The sequence below is a fragment of the Pseudochaenichthys georgianus genome, chromosome 18 (assembly GCF_902827115.2).
Source record: "Pseudochaenichthys georgianus chromosome 18, fPseGeo1.2, whole genome shotgun sequence".
NCBI classification, from domain to species: domain Eukaryota; kingdom Metazoa; phylum Chordata; class Actinopteri; order Perciformes; family Channichthyidae; genus Pseudochaenichthys; species Pseudochaenichthys georgianus.
The window spans coordinates 17,925,564-17,944,934 of record NC_047520.1 but is presented as its reverse complement, the minus strand read 5'-3'; the positions used below and the strand labels follow the sequence as shown (position 1 = coordinate 17,944,934).

Below are 19,371 nucleotides of genomic sequence, written 5' to 3'. Positions count from 1 at the left end.
TCAAGATTTATATTATAAGCAATGTTGCAGCTCTCTGTTTCAACATGTTTTGATCAAATATGAGGCTACGCCAGTCCACATATTTCTGCTTTAAGTGCTTTATGCAGATAAAGAACTCCTTGCTCTAATATATTATTGTTTTCATATTGAGATTGTATGCGCTTAAAAACTGCACAATGCCTCCATGGTCATAACTGTATTATAAAGTTGGCCATCATTACAAATAATAATTAAGCTAATGGTTATGCATTTATTGCACCCATAAATGACCCTAAAGAAGTAATAAAGTAGGATCATAGCCACATCTATTTAGATGATAAACAAGGTCAGTGTAATAATGAGTCTGCTAGCTGCAATGTTTCATATTGCACTTTGTGTTTCTACTTTTAGTGAAGAGATTAACTCGTAAAAGCAGTCTGTAGTCGTTAAAAGCACAAGCACAATATGTTGCCTCTAATGTGAAATGTAATGCCATCTTTCATGTCTTTATATGTTCCCGTTGTGATATTATATTTTATAGAGCTAATTCATCGGTGATGAGGGAGCATTATTAATCTCTACCTTGCACAGCTGAAAGAGGGTTTGGAAAGCAGATTCTGGTGAACTAGTCTCCAGTGTGATATTCTACTATGTGCCATAAAGTCCTGATAAAATGAGGAGAGCTGACGGAAGAAAGCTTTTCCTCTGTGACCAATTCACAATATTTTTGGGGAAATCTAATCATTTATATATAGCCTTTATTGATGTCGCTGATAACACATATAGTTCTGAAAAGTACAACTTTTTAAAGTCAGATTTACATGCACAAAAGGCACCCTGCTGCTTTTAATTTAACCTGAATACAAAATCTGTCAACTCCTTTTTCATTTTTTACTGTGAGTATCGGTTCTACATAAATTATCTGACAGGAATACAATTCTACATTCAGACTCCGCATGTCCATGATATGCTCTTGTTAAAGCTGTGTGTGTCAGTCCTCTTCACTTAAATACAAAAGTAAAATAGCGCATCTTAAACATTATTTAAGCGCTTTGAGTCATTGAAAAAGCGCTATAATAAATGTAAGGAATTATTATTATTAATTATTATTTGACCTTGGGTAAACAGATGTTATGCTGAAAGCCAGAGAAGATGCATACACTTTCTTCATCACGGTTTTACACACATAAGAAGGTCTAATGACGGCACTAAAAATCAATGTTACGCATGACGTAAAACGAAATGATCATTTTCAGCCAAATGTCTCATCAGTGTAGAGACATGGAAAAAAAGACATCACAACCGATGCCATTAGAGCGTTCACTTATATAGCCTTGGTAACCGTAGGAAGACATGAGAGGCTTTTAACCTAGATGTAAACTTTATAACTTGTTTTTTTTATATTTTCAATTACTCTTTAGGGAAAGGCTCAGTAAGCTTTCTGATTGATCTAAAACACACACATCTTATATAATTGAGTTCATTATCAATGACCTATTATTTAATGTTCATACTATATAATAACCATGGTAATGATGTGTTCTTCGTCACAGTCCATCGACCCAGGGCAGCAGTTCACCTGGGAGCATTCTAACCTGGAGGTCAACAAGCCAAAGAACAGATATGCCAACGTGATCGCCTACGATCACTCCAGAGTGCTGCTTGCTGCTATCGATGGTACACACACACACACACACACACACACACACACACACACACACACACACACACACACACACACACACACACACACACACCTGTATCGACCCTACAGCTAGCAAGCACAACTCTATATTTCACAACATACTGTATGTTAAATGAGATTCTTAAATGGCTAGACTCCATATTTTCTATAATGTTTTGGTGCTTCTTAAAAAAAGAGATGGCTATAGCAACAGGTACTTTTAGTATTTAACTGCTGAAGAACAATGTATCCACATTAAATAATCAGTTAAAGTAAACTTGCATCCACATTAAAGTATCTATTTATCTAACTGTGCATCAATTCCTTATAGTGCCTCATATAATATGCAATACACGTTTATCTTACTGTACATACAAATGCAATTGGTACCTGGTCGAAAGTGATAACAATGATCCACACGCAACACTTTGCTGAATGTCTTCTCCTTTCCCCCACTTCATGTAGTGCTTTATAATAAAGCCTAAACAAAATTATTCAAAAAAACAAAACAATGCACACGTTTTCCAAAGTGCTGAGTTTATATTAGCGTTAGAGTGACAGTGGGCCTCTCTAGCAACAGTTTATGGACAGGAGTTCTTTTTTTGCCTTTGCTATTTTGTTTTATAAAGCACTTTGTACTATTGTTAAGAACAGTGCTATTAAATAAAGTGTATTAGTGTTGGACAGTTTCTCTTAAGCCCATCACAGAGCTGACTATAAGCAGTGCATTAAGTGTTTGGCACATTTAAAAACTGTTGCCGTGTACACTGCAGCTTCTAAGCAATGAAAGGCCGTTCTGAAATGGCCAGTAAAGTGCTGGCTGCTGCATCATTTTGTTGGATTAAACACAATTGCACATACACACATGGCTATTAATTAACCGTTTCCATTGAGCAGCTCCCATGGAGGAAAAGGGAAGTAAACAAAGAAGTAAAAGGCTATTGTGACAAAAACAGATAGATAAGAGTCAGAGGCCTTTCTCAGCCTCTCAGAAACAACACAGCCCGAGTGTGGATGGAAGTCCATTAGTCGGCGTATAAACACATCTGCACAGCCACATGGAGTCTTTGTGCTGCAGGAAGTAGATCTCAGCCAGGCGGACATCAGGGAATTGCTCTTTTCCTTCTCAAGCTTAAAGCCTCTTGGCAAGCGATGTGTCCATTGTTTACTCTGATTGAGTTCTTTGAATAAAAAGGGATTTGGGATTTGAATATGGCTACTTTCAGGATGTATTGATGAGAGTATGTATCGAAAGAATCTGAGCACATGTGTGGACTTAAACTGCTGTGACATGAGTTTTAATGAGTGACGAGGCAACTGACCATACAGTACTAAACACACTGAGCCGGATTTAACTAGTTCCTAAAGTTAATCTTGAAAACTTTATCTACCTTTCATCGGCTATAATTGTTCAGTAACTACTTTAGTATTTTTATCAGTTTTTATGAGCATAATCCTCTCAAATTCAATACATTATTTGCTTGCTTTGGGACAATTAAGTTGTGCAGGAGCTCCATTTGTTTTTCGATTGATCTATATTTAGCTTGGGAGCTAAATCTAAACTGTCTAAATCTATTCCGTAGTTAGAACATTTAGTAATCCTAGAAATATCTGAACATGAATAGTATACCACTACTAGGAATCATCATCTTTATCACCATCTCTAAAATGTTTCTGTTTTTAATTTCAAATGAATGTTCTATTCATAAGGGGAGTACTGAACAGCGCTGTGTTTATTTTGCAATGAGCATATTGACAGAGAAAATGGTCGAATTTATACAAATCCTGAGTGACAGAAAGCACAAAGGCAAAATCCATTTGCAAACAACTTGCCTCATTCTCATTAAACCACAGTAATGTCTCTCTTTGCTTTTTCTTTTCAATTTGAAAATGCACTAGGCTTAATTGCATTTATCCCTTGTCCATCACGGAAATGTACAGCCGGGTACAACTTCAACAGCAAAAGAGAGGGCGGGGACATGTGGGAAAAATGATGTGGGCTGGTCCTTGCATGTATCCATATTCCATTTTATTTCCTTTTTTTCTGTTGAATAAGTTACCTGAGAGTAAAAGGGAGTCTTGGGGAGAGGGGGGGGCGTGAGGGGATTCTCTGATACGTGACGCCCATGCAGATGAGACTTATCTCGGTCGGCCATGTGTGCACGGAGCCCCTAAACTGCCAGTCCTGAAGCATTGACTAGCTGTCAGCTCCGTCTCTGCGCCCGGATTGGAAAAGGCTGCTGTGCCTTTCATTTAATATAAGCAGCAGAGGGAAGGAGGAGATGGGGGGGGGGGGATTGTCTTGCTTTTGGTTTGTTTTTCTCTTTTTGAGGTGTGAGACTTTTACAGACCCAGCTGTATCTGTAAGTCAGTTGCAGATATGGAAGAAGTACACAGAACCTGGGGATTTAAAAGTGGTGTTGATAGACTCGAACACTGGCAACAAATCTTACATTTTTACGATTTTTGTTCATGTCTTACTATCAGAAGACTTGGCTTTACTTACTTTATTTTAAGGAAACACAGATAAAGACTTTGGAATGCAACAATGACATGTATTTTGTTGCATGTTTGGTCTTGTGCACTGTGTAAGTTAAACATTGTTTGTTATTATTTGTTACTCTTTGAGTCTAACTTCCGCCATTCAATCTTTTTTTTTAGGAATCCCTGGAAGTGACTATATCAACGCCAACTACATTGATGGCTACAGGAAGCAGAACGCCTACATCGCCACACAAGGAGCTCTGCCGGAAACATTTGGTGAATTCTGGAGGATGATCTGGGAGCAGAGGAGCGCCATCATTGTTATGATGACCAAACTGGAGGAAAGGTCCAGGGTAAGTGGTACAAAATACTAAAATACAGGCATACTGCTCTATCTATCCAAGAAGTATTCAAATAAAATGACAGGGTTGAACCCAAAATGTATGGGAATATGTGTTGAAATGCATTAAGCAAATTATAAATGTAGTCAACAATATTTTTTGTTTATCCATAGACAACACGAGACGGAAAAATAATTAATGTAGTTTTTTAAAAGTATCTGCATTGACAATTAAGAGACATAATTTAACAGCCTGTTTTCTTAATATGAGAACTACAGCAGCAATGAGCACATTCAGCAGGATTCACCTGATAACACTTCACCCCCACGCTTAATGCCAACTGAGTGCAATAGATCAGCTGGTTGCGCTAAAAGAATCTGGATGACATGGACTACATGTGATAAAAACTAACAAGGATATTTGACACACAACTACAACCAAGTTGTAGAAGCATTTGGTATTAATTATCTATCCTCTTACTGAACAATATCATCCATCTTTTCTTCCTGTTGTTGTCAAGTCCAGACTGAGAAGTGGCATCATGGCTCCCTTCTTTAGCCTAGCCCTGCTAAAGGCACTGGATTACACTCAGTGATAAAAGGATTCAAACAGTGAAAAGCTACATGTCCAGCTGTGTGCACTCAGAAACCCTTTAAGGTTGCCATGGTCCGAAGCCTTTTTCTCTTTTCACTGCACATCTTACAGTATTTGACAGAGCCCATGAAAGCTTGCACAGACTCCATCAAATACTGACCTTCACACTTGAGTCTTTTCTTAGAGCATCACAGTGTTAACAGAGGTGCTGACTAAACACACGGAGCAGTTTGCACTCAATACCTGTTCAATCTATAAAATAAATAAGCTTCCTTAGCTGATTTTAAATAGTGTAGGTGCTGTGAAATTGCATGATACCTTGGTTAAATGTGCTAAATACTGTCAGGTGTCTGTTTCATTGATGCTTTTGTGATATATTGAGTAATAGCTGCCGACTCCCCAGTTTTCAACAGGATTCGTGTTGAACATGTGGCTGAAACGACATCAGTTATAGAGGACATTATGAAGAAAAACAAGGGAATAGAAATCCAGTTATTTCCTCCCAAACACCAATAGAGCTGCTCTTTGTCAGCTAAGCAGTAACGCTATAATGGAACAGTTTTTTATTGGCCGTTAACTGTGAAACAAAGCGGTGCACTACAACAGTGATAAAGCTGAGAGGGTGATATGATTGGAAGCTGTGGTTACCTTTGTAATTATGTCGGACAATTAATAGCTTCATGGGCTATGTGCAAATATCTCAGGCCATTTAATTGATTATGAAATCGGAGTCAGCAGGAATGAGGGACATGTATGTTGCCATTGTTTGTACTGATGTATAACTGTGCAGAGTGGAACAGGGAAAATATTTGTATTTGTTTATGCTTAAAGATTTATGTAATTATAAAGGCAGAAATTGTCCATATGTTCCTACGCAAACAGTGTCTGATGTGATGTTTCGCTCCCCTGCAGGTTAAATGTGACCAGTACTGGCCGACAAGGGCAACAGAAACATACGGACTCATCCAGGTTTCACTGCTGGACACGGTAGAGCTGGCCACGTACTGCGTCAGGACATTTTCACTTTTTAAAGTGAGGAGTGTTTGGATTTTTCTCATCTTTACAGTGCTTGATGTGTGCTGCAAAGGTCACTAACCTTTCTCCTCGTCTATAATTCAGAACGGCTCGAGTGAGAAGAGGGAGGTCAGACAGTTCCAGTTCACGGCATGGCCGGACCACGGTGTGCCCGAACACCCGACTCCGTTCCTGGCCTTCTTGAGGCGGGTGAAGGCGTGCAATCCTCCAGACGCAGGGCCCATGGTGGTGCACTGCAGGTAAGAAATACGGTTTTGTTAAACATCTGAAAGCATGAATTACGTTCTCTCAATTTTCTGTTAGGAATATAAGAATACATGACACAAAAAATTGATTATTGGTAAGTATGAGCTTTATTTTCTATAAAGAAATCAACATGAACCAGAGAGGCTAAAAGTTGAATATTATGTAGGGAGGAAACTATGGCTCAGTGTAAGCCCAAACAAATCAGCCTACTAGCTTTCGCAGAAGCCACTTTAAATCTGAAGGTGTTTTCAACATCATGGCACACACAGTACTGGTGTCATTGCCCTGAGCAAACGTCTCCGCCCACTCCTTGACACACAAACACACGCAGACCTGTCGTGTTCCTTGCTATAACCACTAATACGTCGCACATCAGCAGCCCACAAGACCTCAGCTTATCCCTGGGGTTATAGCATCCGAAACAAATAACTTTAATTGTCACGCCAACTTCACTTCACTCAGCTTCATAAGACTCCACACTGAATGCCAAGGGGATATAGAAAAAGTCTCCTCTCAACTCAGGAAGTCATCAGAGGCTCTGCACAAAGAAAACAAGTGACTGATGGGAAAAAAAGAGTGTAATAGATACAAACTTGTGTCAGAAAGAGACAAAAAAGGGAAGAGGGATTACTGAAGAATTAGAGTTAACACATTCTGAAGTTAATTAGAGCTAGCTGCAGATTTGCTTCAAATTGAAAATCCTGACTCATTCACAATGAAGCAGAATGCAGGAATTCATGTCACCCTGCAGATGGAAGTTTTTAATTCCACTGGCTTCACATCAGATACAAGCTTCAAATCCTTTCAGAGGCATTCCCTCACTTTATGTTATGCCACCATTTTAAATAGCGCCAGCGTTTATCTCCACATACTTGCAAAATAATATCGGGTGTTTTATGGATAAGCAGAGATATACTTTAGATACATGTTGAAGCTGTAGCTGTTTATGCACATGCAGAAATGTCCAAATAAAAGCTTAAAGAAAAAAGACGTTTGTTGCCTATAATTAACAGCGTTGTACCGTCTCTTAAGCAGTTGATTAATTAGTCGGTGCACAAAAACCAACGTGCTGAGGGGCCTCATGCAAACACCATAAAGGGCTCTGGATTTGTTTGTCGACTGGTGACGGATGAAGTTAAAGTTAGAAGAATTCATTAAAAATAAACTGCACACCGTTTCCATTTTCTGAAAATCACTAATTAGGAACATGTTCATTTATCGTAATTGTCGTTATCTCCTGACTAACATGGACACACAGATCCTCAGATATAACCAACAACCATCTTTACAGACATGTAAAGAACATGTGTTAGTAACTGTTTGTCTTATTAAAGTAAGCTCAAAGTTGTCAAAAATATTGACAATAATATTCATGTATTTAGTCATTTACTTCAGTGACACAATCAAAAAGCCAGACAATCTCCCACATAAAGATAGGGCGACTGTGGCTGTGAGGGAGTGCGGTCGTCTTTCAACCAGAAGGTTGTGGGTTCGATCCCAGCCCATGCAGTCAACATGTCGATGTATCCTTGGGCGAGATACTCAACCCTGAGTTGCTCCCGATGGCCAACGGTGTGTGAATGTTAGGCCCTAGAGTAACATACACTGCTCTGTGTGAATCGGTGAACGACATGTAGTATGTAAAGCGCTTTGAGGGGTCTTAAAGACTGGATAAAGTGCTAGTCCATTTACATAGACTCAGAAAGATGTTCATATAAATAGAAATTATGTTGTGTTTCACTTGTTTCACATTGTGCAGTAAATATTAATTTAGTGTACGTCTCCACCACAGGAGTATTTCACTGTAATGAGCAAAATGTGTTTTCCGCTCACAAGGTCAACTCACAGTGTGTGTTATGAAAGAGCATTAAAGCGTGTTTCCTGCTGCTTCACTAACCCGCAGGTCAGGACTGTTTTGCTGTTGTAGCTAAAGGGTTTATGAGGTCGTTGTGATGTGACATTAGAGGTCAAATGAAATGGAGAGCACTGGCCTCTCCCAGTGACTCGGAAAGGAAACTTTTGATAGAATAGCCCACAGTTGTGAAGTGAACATTAACCGGCAGCCAGGCCATATTTTCCACTTCCCCTTTCCTTTGAACTCTATGTCATTGTTTTTTATGAACATTGACATAGATGGAACAGTACCGTTGTTGGAATGTCACAATAGACAAGAATCAGAAAAGCCTGTTTGACTCACTAAATTCCATCTCTCCCAGCTGGAAATGAACGACAAATTGCCACATTTTGAGAAGTATTTAAGGTCTAAAATGATTATCGACACCATTTAACAGCAATGACTTGACCCTGGTGAGTTTGAATGAATGTGTGTGCGTTCAATAGGCAGAGCAGGGACATGGTGACAGGTTAGCTGACGGCACAAGATTTGCTAACAATACATATGTAATTACTTTCACTGCTGCTCTTGCTTTATCTTCTCGGGACTCATTGCAGCTGCATTTTAAACTGCACTCTCTTTTTTCCATCCCCTGTTCCCTAAACTCCTGGAAAGCATATTAGTCTGACACTTAATGTGTATGGACGTCCAAAGCAGCTGGTCCTCACTGGCTGAAAGGCGGTGTCAGGTCATTAGTGCAGTCAGACCGCCAGCTCCACTTCAACTGCCAAATGCAGCGATGCTTTCTCACCCCACACACAAACTCTCACACTTGTCGATAAAAGGAATATTGCTTATGTTCCAAGCATTTCCTGTGCTTAAACCCATGGAAAAATTGGTTTTAATATATATTCCTGCTGCTTAGAAAACAAACTATACAACTTCAAGATAACTGTCAGCATCTCTTCTCACCTCCCCCCCCCTGTTCCTCATCCTCCTCTGCCTCGCTCTCTCTGGCTCATCGCTGTCACTCTGTCACTTAACCTCTCACAGGTCATCACTCTCCCACATCCAGCGCTGCACTGTAACATGTTTTCAGACTGGAAGCAGCTGGGGTAACGGGAGAAATCTCTTCTAGTGTTTGCATCCTCCGACACAGGGCTGAGGTGTTCTCAGACCTGGAAGTGATGCATTCCTCAAATATCCCTGAGATACTTTGACATTTGTTTGCAGCCTGATGCATTCTCTGACTGAAAGGACATTGTGTAACCACCCTAGAGCTGTGAAGAGTTTTGTAACAATAAGAATAAAAGTTCAGTCTCATTCAGCCAATGTCAGCCATTTTGAAAGTGATCATCAGATCATTTGTTAAAGCCAATGACTCCCGTACGTGTCTTTATTCCATTCGCAGCACAGTACCAGAGCAGCATGGCACATTAAGCAGACTTAGCCCCCAGGGACTAACTTTACTCCCTCTCGAGTTTTCCTTCACAACCCTTTCCCCCGTTCCTCAGAGCAAATGGAAAACAAATGCTCCATCAGAAGGAGGAGGCAGGGGAGCATGGCTCACGCCTCATAGGCATGTTGGCTTAATGGATTGAATAACCTATTTACTTTGGAGTGCCAAGTGCAAGGTACTGTCTTGTCAATGCTGTGCTCTGCAGGGGGGGTGGAAGGCGAGTTAACGAACACGATTTAACACCACCCTGTCGTCTCACGGTACATGAGCTGTCATCAGAAGACAATCTATTTGCTGAAGCCAGCGATATTAAAACATGCATCATGTAGGGGTGAGCATTTTAAAATGGTCAGCAGTCTGCAGACCAAGGCTACATCTGTATCAGGGTTTCCGCTAGGATTTTTTCTCGCCGGTCAAATGTCCTGGCAGAATTTATTTTACCGGACTAATTTGAAAGTTACCGGTCATATTTCAATAATAATAATAATAGTTGTGTAGCAGAGTTTCCGTTAGCAGGTAATTACCGGACTATGAGCAGATATGCTTCAGTTTAAAACTCAGTTCACGGGCTCATTTTTATATTGCTTCAGTTTATAATCGTAACAGATTGAAAAATTCAGATTCATTTTTCAATAAATTATTCCACAAACAACAAACAACATAATTATTACATTCAAACAAACTACTTGTAGTAGATAACGTACATTATTCAGAAGTTTACATCAACTTTGAATAATAACACGGGAGAAACGGATCCTCTCTTTTCCCCTCTCCCTCCCTCCCTCTCTCTCCTGACAGCCCGTCAGTTTCTCATGCAGCTCCTGCAGCTCGCTAAACAGAGGGCGGGGCTTCAGGTGATTCTGCAGAGCTGCGTGTCTCGGTCAGACTCAGCAGCTGATCTGATCTCTCTCTCGCGTCCGGTTATACTTCACTCGCGTTTATGTCCATATCGATCAGATCCAGCTCTCCTGATCGGCCTTTATAGAGAGCACCGATCAAACTATTAAGAGTGAATATCGGCCGATAATGACCGGCGGCCGATCGATCGGAGCCTCCCTAATTATTACCAGACATTTTGACCGGCAGGTTTTGAATTTACCGGTTTTTTATAAATGTTTCCAGCTAAAAACCGGTAATTACCGGCTAACGGAAACCCTGATCTGTATGTTTCAAACTGGTGTGCAGCAAGAGGGAAGAGAGAAACAGTAACATATGTCCTCTTTGCCAGAGTGCTTTGACACACTGATGTGAATCCTAATGAAGAGACATGCCTTTCAGTGCCTCTGCTAAAGCTCTTACATTGTTTGGCCGTATGGGGCCAATCTAATGGCATTAATTGATGTCAGCTGCACTTCTCAGAAGTTGCGCGGCACATTAACGAAGCCCTCAATAAAAAAAAAAATCATACTTTCAAAATAGGGTCTGTGTACCCACATTTCCGTGTGCATGTGTTGTCGTGGCTCTTCCGAAGCCATGAGATAAAGGTTAAATGTTGCCGTTGCGTAAGTGATTAGTCCTGATGGATTGGAGTGCACAGGTGGGGTCCGGAGGGGAGAGACTAGATTGCAAAGCCAGCAGAGGCCGATGGAGGTTTTGACTGCCAAGTCCTCTTCTCCGCACAGTGCCACTTCAGATTTAATTACACTCCAAGCCAAATGTGCCATCCTACGGTGGCAAACTTGCCGCAGAGAGTTTACCTTTTGGCCTTATCAGGGGAGAAAGGGGGTTCTTAAATCCCTTCTACATGTTTGACACTTCTACTGTTGGACAATAGAGAAGCTCAAACATGTCAGATATGGACAATATTCCCATAACATTTTCGTGTTTAACAACTAACCTACGTTTTTCTTGTACAGCTACAACAGAGAATACAACCCAAAGTAATTGTTTCTTCTTTATCTTTAATTTGAAAACAGTGCTGGGGTTGGACGCACAGGGTGCTTCATCGTGATTGATGCCATGATGGAACGAATCAAGCACGAGAAGACAGTGGACATCTACGGGCATGTAACGGTCATGCGTGCCCAGCGTAACTACATGGTGCAGACGGAGGACCAGTACATCTTCATACACGACGCACTCCAAGAGGCCGTCAACTGCGGCACCACCGAAGTGCCCGCCAGAAACCTATACGCCTACATCCAGAAACTGACGCAGATAGAGGGCGGAGAGAATGTCACCGGCATGGAACTAGAGTTCAAGGTAAAAATATCTGTACAGAAATGGGGGAACTTGTCTGGGTCTGGGATTAATACAAATGAGGTGTAGATTTCTACATCACAACTGACCAGCAACTCGCCACGTGGAGCAAGAGTTTGCAGGAATCACATTGGCGCCTGTGTGGGCCCCTTTGACAGCGAGTGGCCATTCTCAGTACTCCCAAACTCTTTCTAGTCCCATTTCGCTAGACAGCAAGGGGCCTGTGGTTTCCTCTTTATTCCAGTAAATTCACTTGCTTGTGTAACCAACGTTCCCCTCTTCCCCTAGCTCCCCTGCGTTGGCTGTTTGGTTTATATGAAAACGCCAAACTCAGGTTTCCCCCACCACAGAACACTTCCCTAGGGACTTACACAATACTCTCTGGCTTTACAATGACAGGCTCAACCATCCAAATCAAGTCTTTAGCAGTGTGTGTTGTTGCATGGTATTGCTTGTCACACACATTATTTCTTGCTATGTGATGGATGCCGATCCCTTTAAAATACGATAAACAGGTTATTTTACACTGCTTTTGTCCTCTCCAGACTCACTTGGGTATCCATTTCCTTTTTAACCATAACATGGTATTTCTTCTCAGCAAAGGCAGGCAGTGTTAGCACTTCAAATGGAATGTAACCTTAGAAAATGAGCCATTATAGTGTAGATTTCATCACCCACTATGTGCAGTATTGTGGCTCTCAAGTGAGTAGAAAACAATCAAAATTAATGTCATAACACTCAGATTTTTATAATCCCACTTTAAATGTCAAACATTCAGTCTTCAGGGAAATTGAGAAAAACCAGAATGTCACTGCTCAAAATATCTCTTTTTTTGTTTGTCTTGCTGCAGCGTTTAGCTAACACTAAAGCCCATACATCACGATTCATCAGTGCCAATCTCCCCTGCAACAAGTTCAAGAACCGCCTTGTTAACATAATGCCATACGAGTCCACACGAGTGTGTCTTCAGCCCATCAGAGGAGTGGAGGGCTCTGACTACATCAATGCCAGTTTCATTGATGGGTACAGGTAAGTTCTAACATACTCTGACATCCATTACATGAGATTGCAAGCATATACATTTTATGGAATTAAGCAAATACATCTATGCAATAAACTAGTCAGCAAATGTATACAATAATACATTTTCATCACAACTTTGTCTCTTTCTTACCACTTTCCATCATTTGATTGATGCACTTCCGCAGGCAACAGAAAGCCTATATAGCCACACAGGGACCACTGGCAGAGACCACGGAGGACTTCTGGAGAATGCTCTGGGAACACAACTCTACTATTGTCGTTATGCTCACCAAGCTTAGAGAAATGGGCCGGGTATGCATACACTTCTGTTTTACCCTTTTTCTTTTGGCACGTCAATCTCTTCATTCGTGCACCGCCAAAAATACCAAAGATAGATTCAGCCATGAGAACGGAAACACAAGATTCAGTATGAATTGAATGAAACAATTCTGGGAATTAACACAATGAAGCCAGTGTATGAATGCAATGTTGTGGCTCATTGTGGTATTGTATTTTTAAATGTCTAAAGGAAAAATGCCACCAGTACTGGCCAGCAGAGAGGTCGGCCAGATACCAGTACTTTGTGGTGGACCCCATGGCCGAGTATAACATGCCCCAGTACATCCTGAGAGAGTTCAAAGTGACTGATGCCAGGGTAAGTACACACTGTTTCAGCAACACAGTTTAAAGGTTAACATGTGACATGTTGGAATGTAGCTGTAACTCCAGTTAATGTTCACAGTTTGATGTTTTCGAAATATGACGAGGGCCTCACCAAAGAGAGCAGTTTGGGGGAATGTCAGTGTTGTTTGTACTTTCCCAAAGATTTGTAGTCTGGAATTATGTCAAACAGCAATATTAAGCTCAATCGTTCAGTGTCTATGTGATCATAAAACATAATCATAGTCCCATAGAAAACCAGGAATTGAGCTAAACTCAGCAAGTAAACCAACAATTGTCAGGGGGTGTCTTGTTCCAACATTTGTATAATGGAATTCCCACAGTTTGGTCTAGTATATTGTTTTTCAAACCACTTAACTTTTACCTGCACTTTAACATTGGGTCACACAAATAAGTGGAATCTTTAGCATACAACTGACTTGTTTGCAATTATTAATCAAATAACTATTTCCAGAGAAAGAACACTGGATTTAACATTGCAGCAGTAATTAGCTAAAATGTTTGGCATTGCATCAACTATTTGTTTATACCAAACTATGGCCTTAAGTGCAACATAAGCATAAATATATAAATGTTGGAATGATGACACATGTCGGAGTTTAAAAACAAATGTGGTGCCCGCAGCAGCGAGCTGGCAGAGTTTTAATTCCATCAAAGGCTTACACCGATAAATGGCACACGCGCCCTCCTTTGTAGTGCATGTTACACTGACTCGTCAATGGGATTGCTCCCTTATCAAGGGGATACAATATCACTTAAGTGATGCACACCCTCAAAGTCGATTCTCCAAGCACCCTGTCGAGGGTATCACATCAAAGGAATTAGCATCTTCAGTGTTCATGTTTAATACATTCAGGTAAAATGACGGGCATCTTTAATAACATTTTCTCTGAAGCTTTAAACTTGGCAGGATTTGTCAAGAATGCTGTCTTGCATTGTAAAACCCACAAAAGTGTAGATTATTTGTATGGAGATGGTATAGTATTAACTTCTATGGATTGTCTACTTTACAACTCATCGTTTCACTTGTTATCGTGGGATCGACTCTTATTTTTCTCTTTCCACCACAACTGTTTCTAGGATGGACAGTCACGGACAGTAAGGCAGTTTCAGTTCACGGACTGGCCAGAACAAGGAGTGCCAAAATCAGGAGAGGGTTTTATTGACTTCATTGGCCAAGTACATAAAACAAAAGAGCAGTTTGGCCAAGATGGGCCTATCTCGGTCCACTGTAGGTAAGTGATCACCCAGTAAAACCCATCAAACTGCAACTGAATGCAAATGTCTTTGGAGTTGCTAATTTAATATTCAGAAATACTTGGTGTTGTATGATAAGACTTCTTGCCCTTTCTCACAGCGCGGGTGTTGGTAGAACTGGAGTTTTCATCACCCTTAGCATCGTCTTGGAACGAATGAGATACGAGGGCGTAGTAGACATCTTTCAGACGGTGAAAATGTTACGGACACAGAGACCAGCTATGGTGCAGACAGAGGTGAGGTTGTATTTCCACTTCCATAGAAACCAGCCAAACAAATTGTGCTGAGGACTGGAGACTCAACTATGTTCTTGATCCAAACAGATTCACTTAAGCTAAAGATGATGATGTTAAAGAACATCATGCATTTTGTAACTGAACAAGTCTAAAGAAGTCTTGTATGGTTTCCACTGAAAATCCTTATCCTTAATATGTTTTGTCTCAATGCAAAAAGTAGCTAATGAATGTATTGTGACTCAGGTCTCTCGGTTATAACAATATCATAATAATAATAATAATAATATTATATTATATATATATAAAAGCCCAATTCACTTTTACAGAAGCTTGAGAATCCTAAGGTCCCGAAAGAGTGTGAGCTTAAGTCTTCTCTTCTTTGTTTCCAGGATCAATACCAGTTCTGCTACAGAGCTGGCTTGGAGTACCTGGGAAGTTTTGATCACTATGCAACGTAAGAGACCCAGTGCTGGAAGAAAAAAGCAGAGGGTCCTTTGGAAAGAAAACCCAGTGAGCCTCTCTTCTGAGCCATAAATTCCTGCTTGAGAAAGTACTCCTTAACTCCTTGCTAACAACTCATTAAGTGTTGGATGTGTGACATGACTTGTCAAAAAATGAAAAAGATGATACCCGGAGGACCAAGTATTTCCCAAACCCGATAAAACCTCGCCTTGGTACAAAGCGAGGGAATCCTGACTGTTGAAGCATTGTATGGAATTACCTTCTCCTTTGCTTCAAGGATTCATTTCCGGGGCTCATAAAACTGAATGAAACCAACACAACAAAAAAGTAAATGAACAATAATGACATCGTCAGAAATGCATCAGTGATTATGAACCATTACGAGAGGCATTGGAGGAACACAGAATTGCGGGGGGTGGAGGGGGACTCGATGCACATTGTAAAGAAAAAAAACCTGTTTCACAATCAAGTACACAACCCATCGTAAAAGAAGACAACGCTCGCTCCACAACAGCAGGACAGAATTAAAGTAATAATGAATAAATAACCCTTTTCCTGTCACAATGTCGATCATCTAAATGTTTGGGAGAAGGTAAAGCTCAAATGATCTATGAAATAAATAAAATTATTGATTTAGTTTTTTAGTACTTTATTATACAGCTGATGTGCTTTTTTTGAACAGTGTGAATTTACTTTTTTTACACAAATGTATCGCTTGGAAAAGAAAAGTGATAATACGTAAATGTAATTTTTTTTTTTAAAGCTGTAGAACTGTTCTGACGTATGTGCTATTTTGCAGAGAATCTCATTTGTTTCCTTCGATTTTTCCCTTATGTTGTTGCACTCGGTGCACAGAACAGAATTCTCACTACCAAAATGTAAGTTCAAGAGTTATGTTTTTTATTTTTGTGTCCATGATCACAAACATGGTAACTTAATTCCTCCCTAAAGATAAACTGGGGCTTTGTGGAATCAACAGGGATGAGCAAAGTATGAAGCTGCTGCTATCGATTATCTTAGTTCTTCCATGTAAGACGGATGATAATAAAGAACCTGATGAATTGGATAAATTATATGAATATAGATATACGGTACATATTGTCAAATATATGTGAAATATATATTAAAGCCTAAATACCATTCTAAATATATTGATAAAGTACATAATTTATGAGTAAAATTTATGAAATATGGGTTGTCTATGAAAGTTTCCAGATTGAGAGATTTGTGCGATGGGGGAAATGAAAAGAGGTTTTTCACTGGAATGCACATCAGCAGGACACAATTGTATTCTGATTCAGTGCATCTTTTCTCGTGCAATAAATATCTGTGTTATTAGATAGGGTTCATGTGGATATGTCCTTCACTCCTGGCATTGTTGTTCCCCCGCAACTGAGGAGTGGGAATGTCCGTAAAGCATCACTGGTGCATTTTCTCCTCCAGCAGCAATCACAGCTCCACACAATAGGGCAAAGTACAAAGACGTCACTTTCTTGTGGTTCTTTAAAGCATTCAATTGTTATGACATTAATTTTCATTTTGCATTTAGAGTGCCTTATATTTATGCCTGTTTTTATAATGTTTCATTTAACCTATTAATGTATCCTTTGAGTAATCAAGGCATCTAGTATCAATGTAACTGTAACATTTATTTACCTGTAGTATTCATTTGTCACACGATGAGGTTATATATGCAAATAAGAACATTTGAAAGCTCATATTCTTTCATTTTCAGTGGCCTTATTGTGGCTGAGGGAATCTGAATACAACAGTTTATAGATCAGTGAGCTCTGCAGAAGACTGATTCAAGAATATTTAAGATGTTCAGAAAGAGACAGGGATGATACAACAGAATACTATCCTCTGAAATAAAAAGGCCCGACATATGTCAATTAGCTCTTCACAGAGTGTCACATTTAACAGCAATTCTCCAATTTATAAATATTACAACTTCAATGAATTGGTGAAGGAAAAAAAGCCTAATCCACTTGTGTCACCGAAGAGAAACACGATATCTGTGTGAGACGGGGGTTCAGTTTGGTTATGTTTCTGTATTTCTGTTAAGCAGCATATTTAATTTCTCCGGCTTTGTAGATGTGCATTCCAGGAGCTTTCTTTCCCTGAACTCAAGCAGCTGTGTGTTTATTCTTTCAATTGATTACTTTTGTCGTAATTTTCAGATATAAAAGTGCTATTATTTAACTTCATGGTGGCTAATGTTACATTATGTTCAAGTCTCGGATGTTTATTTCTTCATCTCAGTATTTCTTTTGTTATTGCTTTTCCATATGCCGGGTGAGACATTGCGGCCGCCATGGCCTGGTAGGAAGATTTGCACTTTCTCTATCTTTGTACTATGCACTGCCCTATTGATTCTAAACCCAATAATATATTACTTGAACCCATCTATAAAAGAAATCTCCTTAAACGTTCACTTTGTGTGTATGTAAATAACACAAAAATGGTATCAACTCTTGAAAAGACAAAAAAAAAAAAAGGTTTGTGGCGAAAAAGAGCATCCGTTCTGATGCCATGTTACTCCAGCAGATGACTTCAGAAAAAGTCTGTCCCCCACCATCTGTTCTTGTGGCGTTGCCATTCAAGCTTGGAGTGTCATTAACAGAAATAAACGTTGTGTTCTCTGCTCTCTCTATCTATCTATCTCTCGTCTGGATGCATAGACTGAAAATTAAATTGTAAAAAAAAATGGCTTGTTAAAAAGATCATACAATTACCTCTGATTAGTTGTAAGTGTAAACTGTTTCTTTTTTTCTGAATGAAAGGAGTGATTTTTATTTTCTTACTTAGGTTACATTGGTGGCGAAAGAAGTCTGTATGAAAATCAGTTCTTTGCTGACACAAGTTCCATTTGTTATAAATTAATTCTATTAAAAAATGTCAGTGTAATGCATCGCCGTTTCACTTGTTTCCCTCCACCTCACTCTGACTGATGTAGCTGTTCGACCCCCCGCTGGGACCCGTCCAACATATTACCCACAGTTCTCTCGTGAAGGGGGACATTTAGTCTCACCACATTTTTCCGTGGAGTATTGTAATTAAAAATGAAATCCACATTGCATTACATTTGATGCCTTTGCACTATACCTACACATTTTACTGTTTCAAGAATATGACAAGCCATTGGAACACTAAGTAGATATTGTATATCTGTATATTTAAAGACAAACAAGTTGATTATTTAAAATGCCAGCAACAACAGATTAATGTACTACAACAAGGACTACTAAAGCTAAAATATACAAGAAAAGAGAAACTCCCATTTGGATGGAACTTTGGGATGTTAGCCTTTGCAGACCCATTTTGATGCACAAAACACCGATATAACACTTAAGGAAAGGCGAACCGCAAAAAGCAGAATAGGGACTCTTTTAATGAAATATACAGCCAGGGTTAAGCATTTCTAAATATTTATATTATATTATCTCTGATGAAATATGCAAAATCGTATTTGTTCACTCTGTCATGCATCAAGAAAATAAATCCTTAGGTGTCACTACAAATATTTATTTACCATCTGGCTTCATGTTACTAAAACTAACAGCTGCAGAAGCTTCATTTTGTCAACAACTCAAACCTACAGAAGTACAATAAAGTGACAATAACCCGAAGCCAGAAAATGTCAACAACAAAACATATTTTTTAAAGTAGAGTATTAAGCTGCCTGACAGCTGGGTAACACTTCTTGAGTGTCTGGAGAAGTTATTCAGGATTCAGAAAACTATCCAAGCACCCAATTACAAAAATATCATTCCACATGACAACAAGTGACAGAGGCTGTCAGGTCCGACACTGAGCTGCAGAAACATTTTTCTGAGTCTACCACGGAAAGTCATCAT

The 19,371-nt window shown here is 39.7% G+C and overlaps 1 protein-coding gene across 22 annotated transcripts in view; it reads left to right on the top strand.

Annotated features, from left to right (window-relative positions):
• The window catches only part of LOC117463550 (receptor-type tyrosine-protein phosphatase delta-like), a 405,065-nt gene extending 386,644 nt beyond the window's left edge, over positions 1–18,421 (top strand). For all 22 annotated transcript variants that reach the window (XM_071206543.1, XM_071206542.1, XM_071206541.1 and 19 more), the window contains 11 exons: positions 1,533–1,656; positions 4,325–4,500; positions 5,995–6,114; positions 6,202–6,356; positions 11,573–11,858; positions 12,706–12,884; positions 13,064–13,190; positions 13,408–13,533; positions 14,640–14,794; positions 14,917–15,052; positions 15,442–18,421. In XM_071206543.1, the coding sequence (XP_071062644.1) occupies positions 1,533–1,656; positions 4,325–4,500; positions 5,995–6,114; positions 6,202–6,356; positions 11,573–11,858; positions 12,706–12,884; positions 13,064–13,190; positions 13,408–13,533; positions 14,640–14,794; positions 14,917–15,052; positions 15,442–15,510 (1,653 nt within the window). In that variant the 3' untranslated portion in view covers positions 15,511–18,421. The remainder of the gene's footprint in view (positions 1–1,532; positions 1,657–4,324; positions 4,501–5,994; positions 6,115–6,201; positions 6,357–11,572; positions 11,859–12,705; positions 12,885–13,063; positions 13,191–13,407; positions 13,534–14,639; positions 14,795–14,916; positions 15,053–15,441) is intronic.
• Positions 18,422–19,371: the final 950 nt, after the last annotated feature.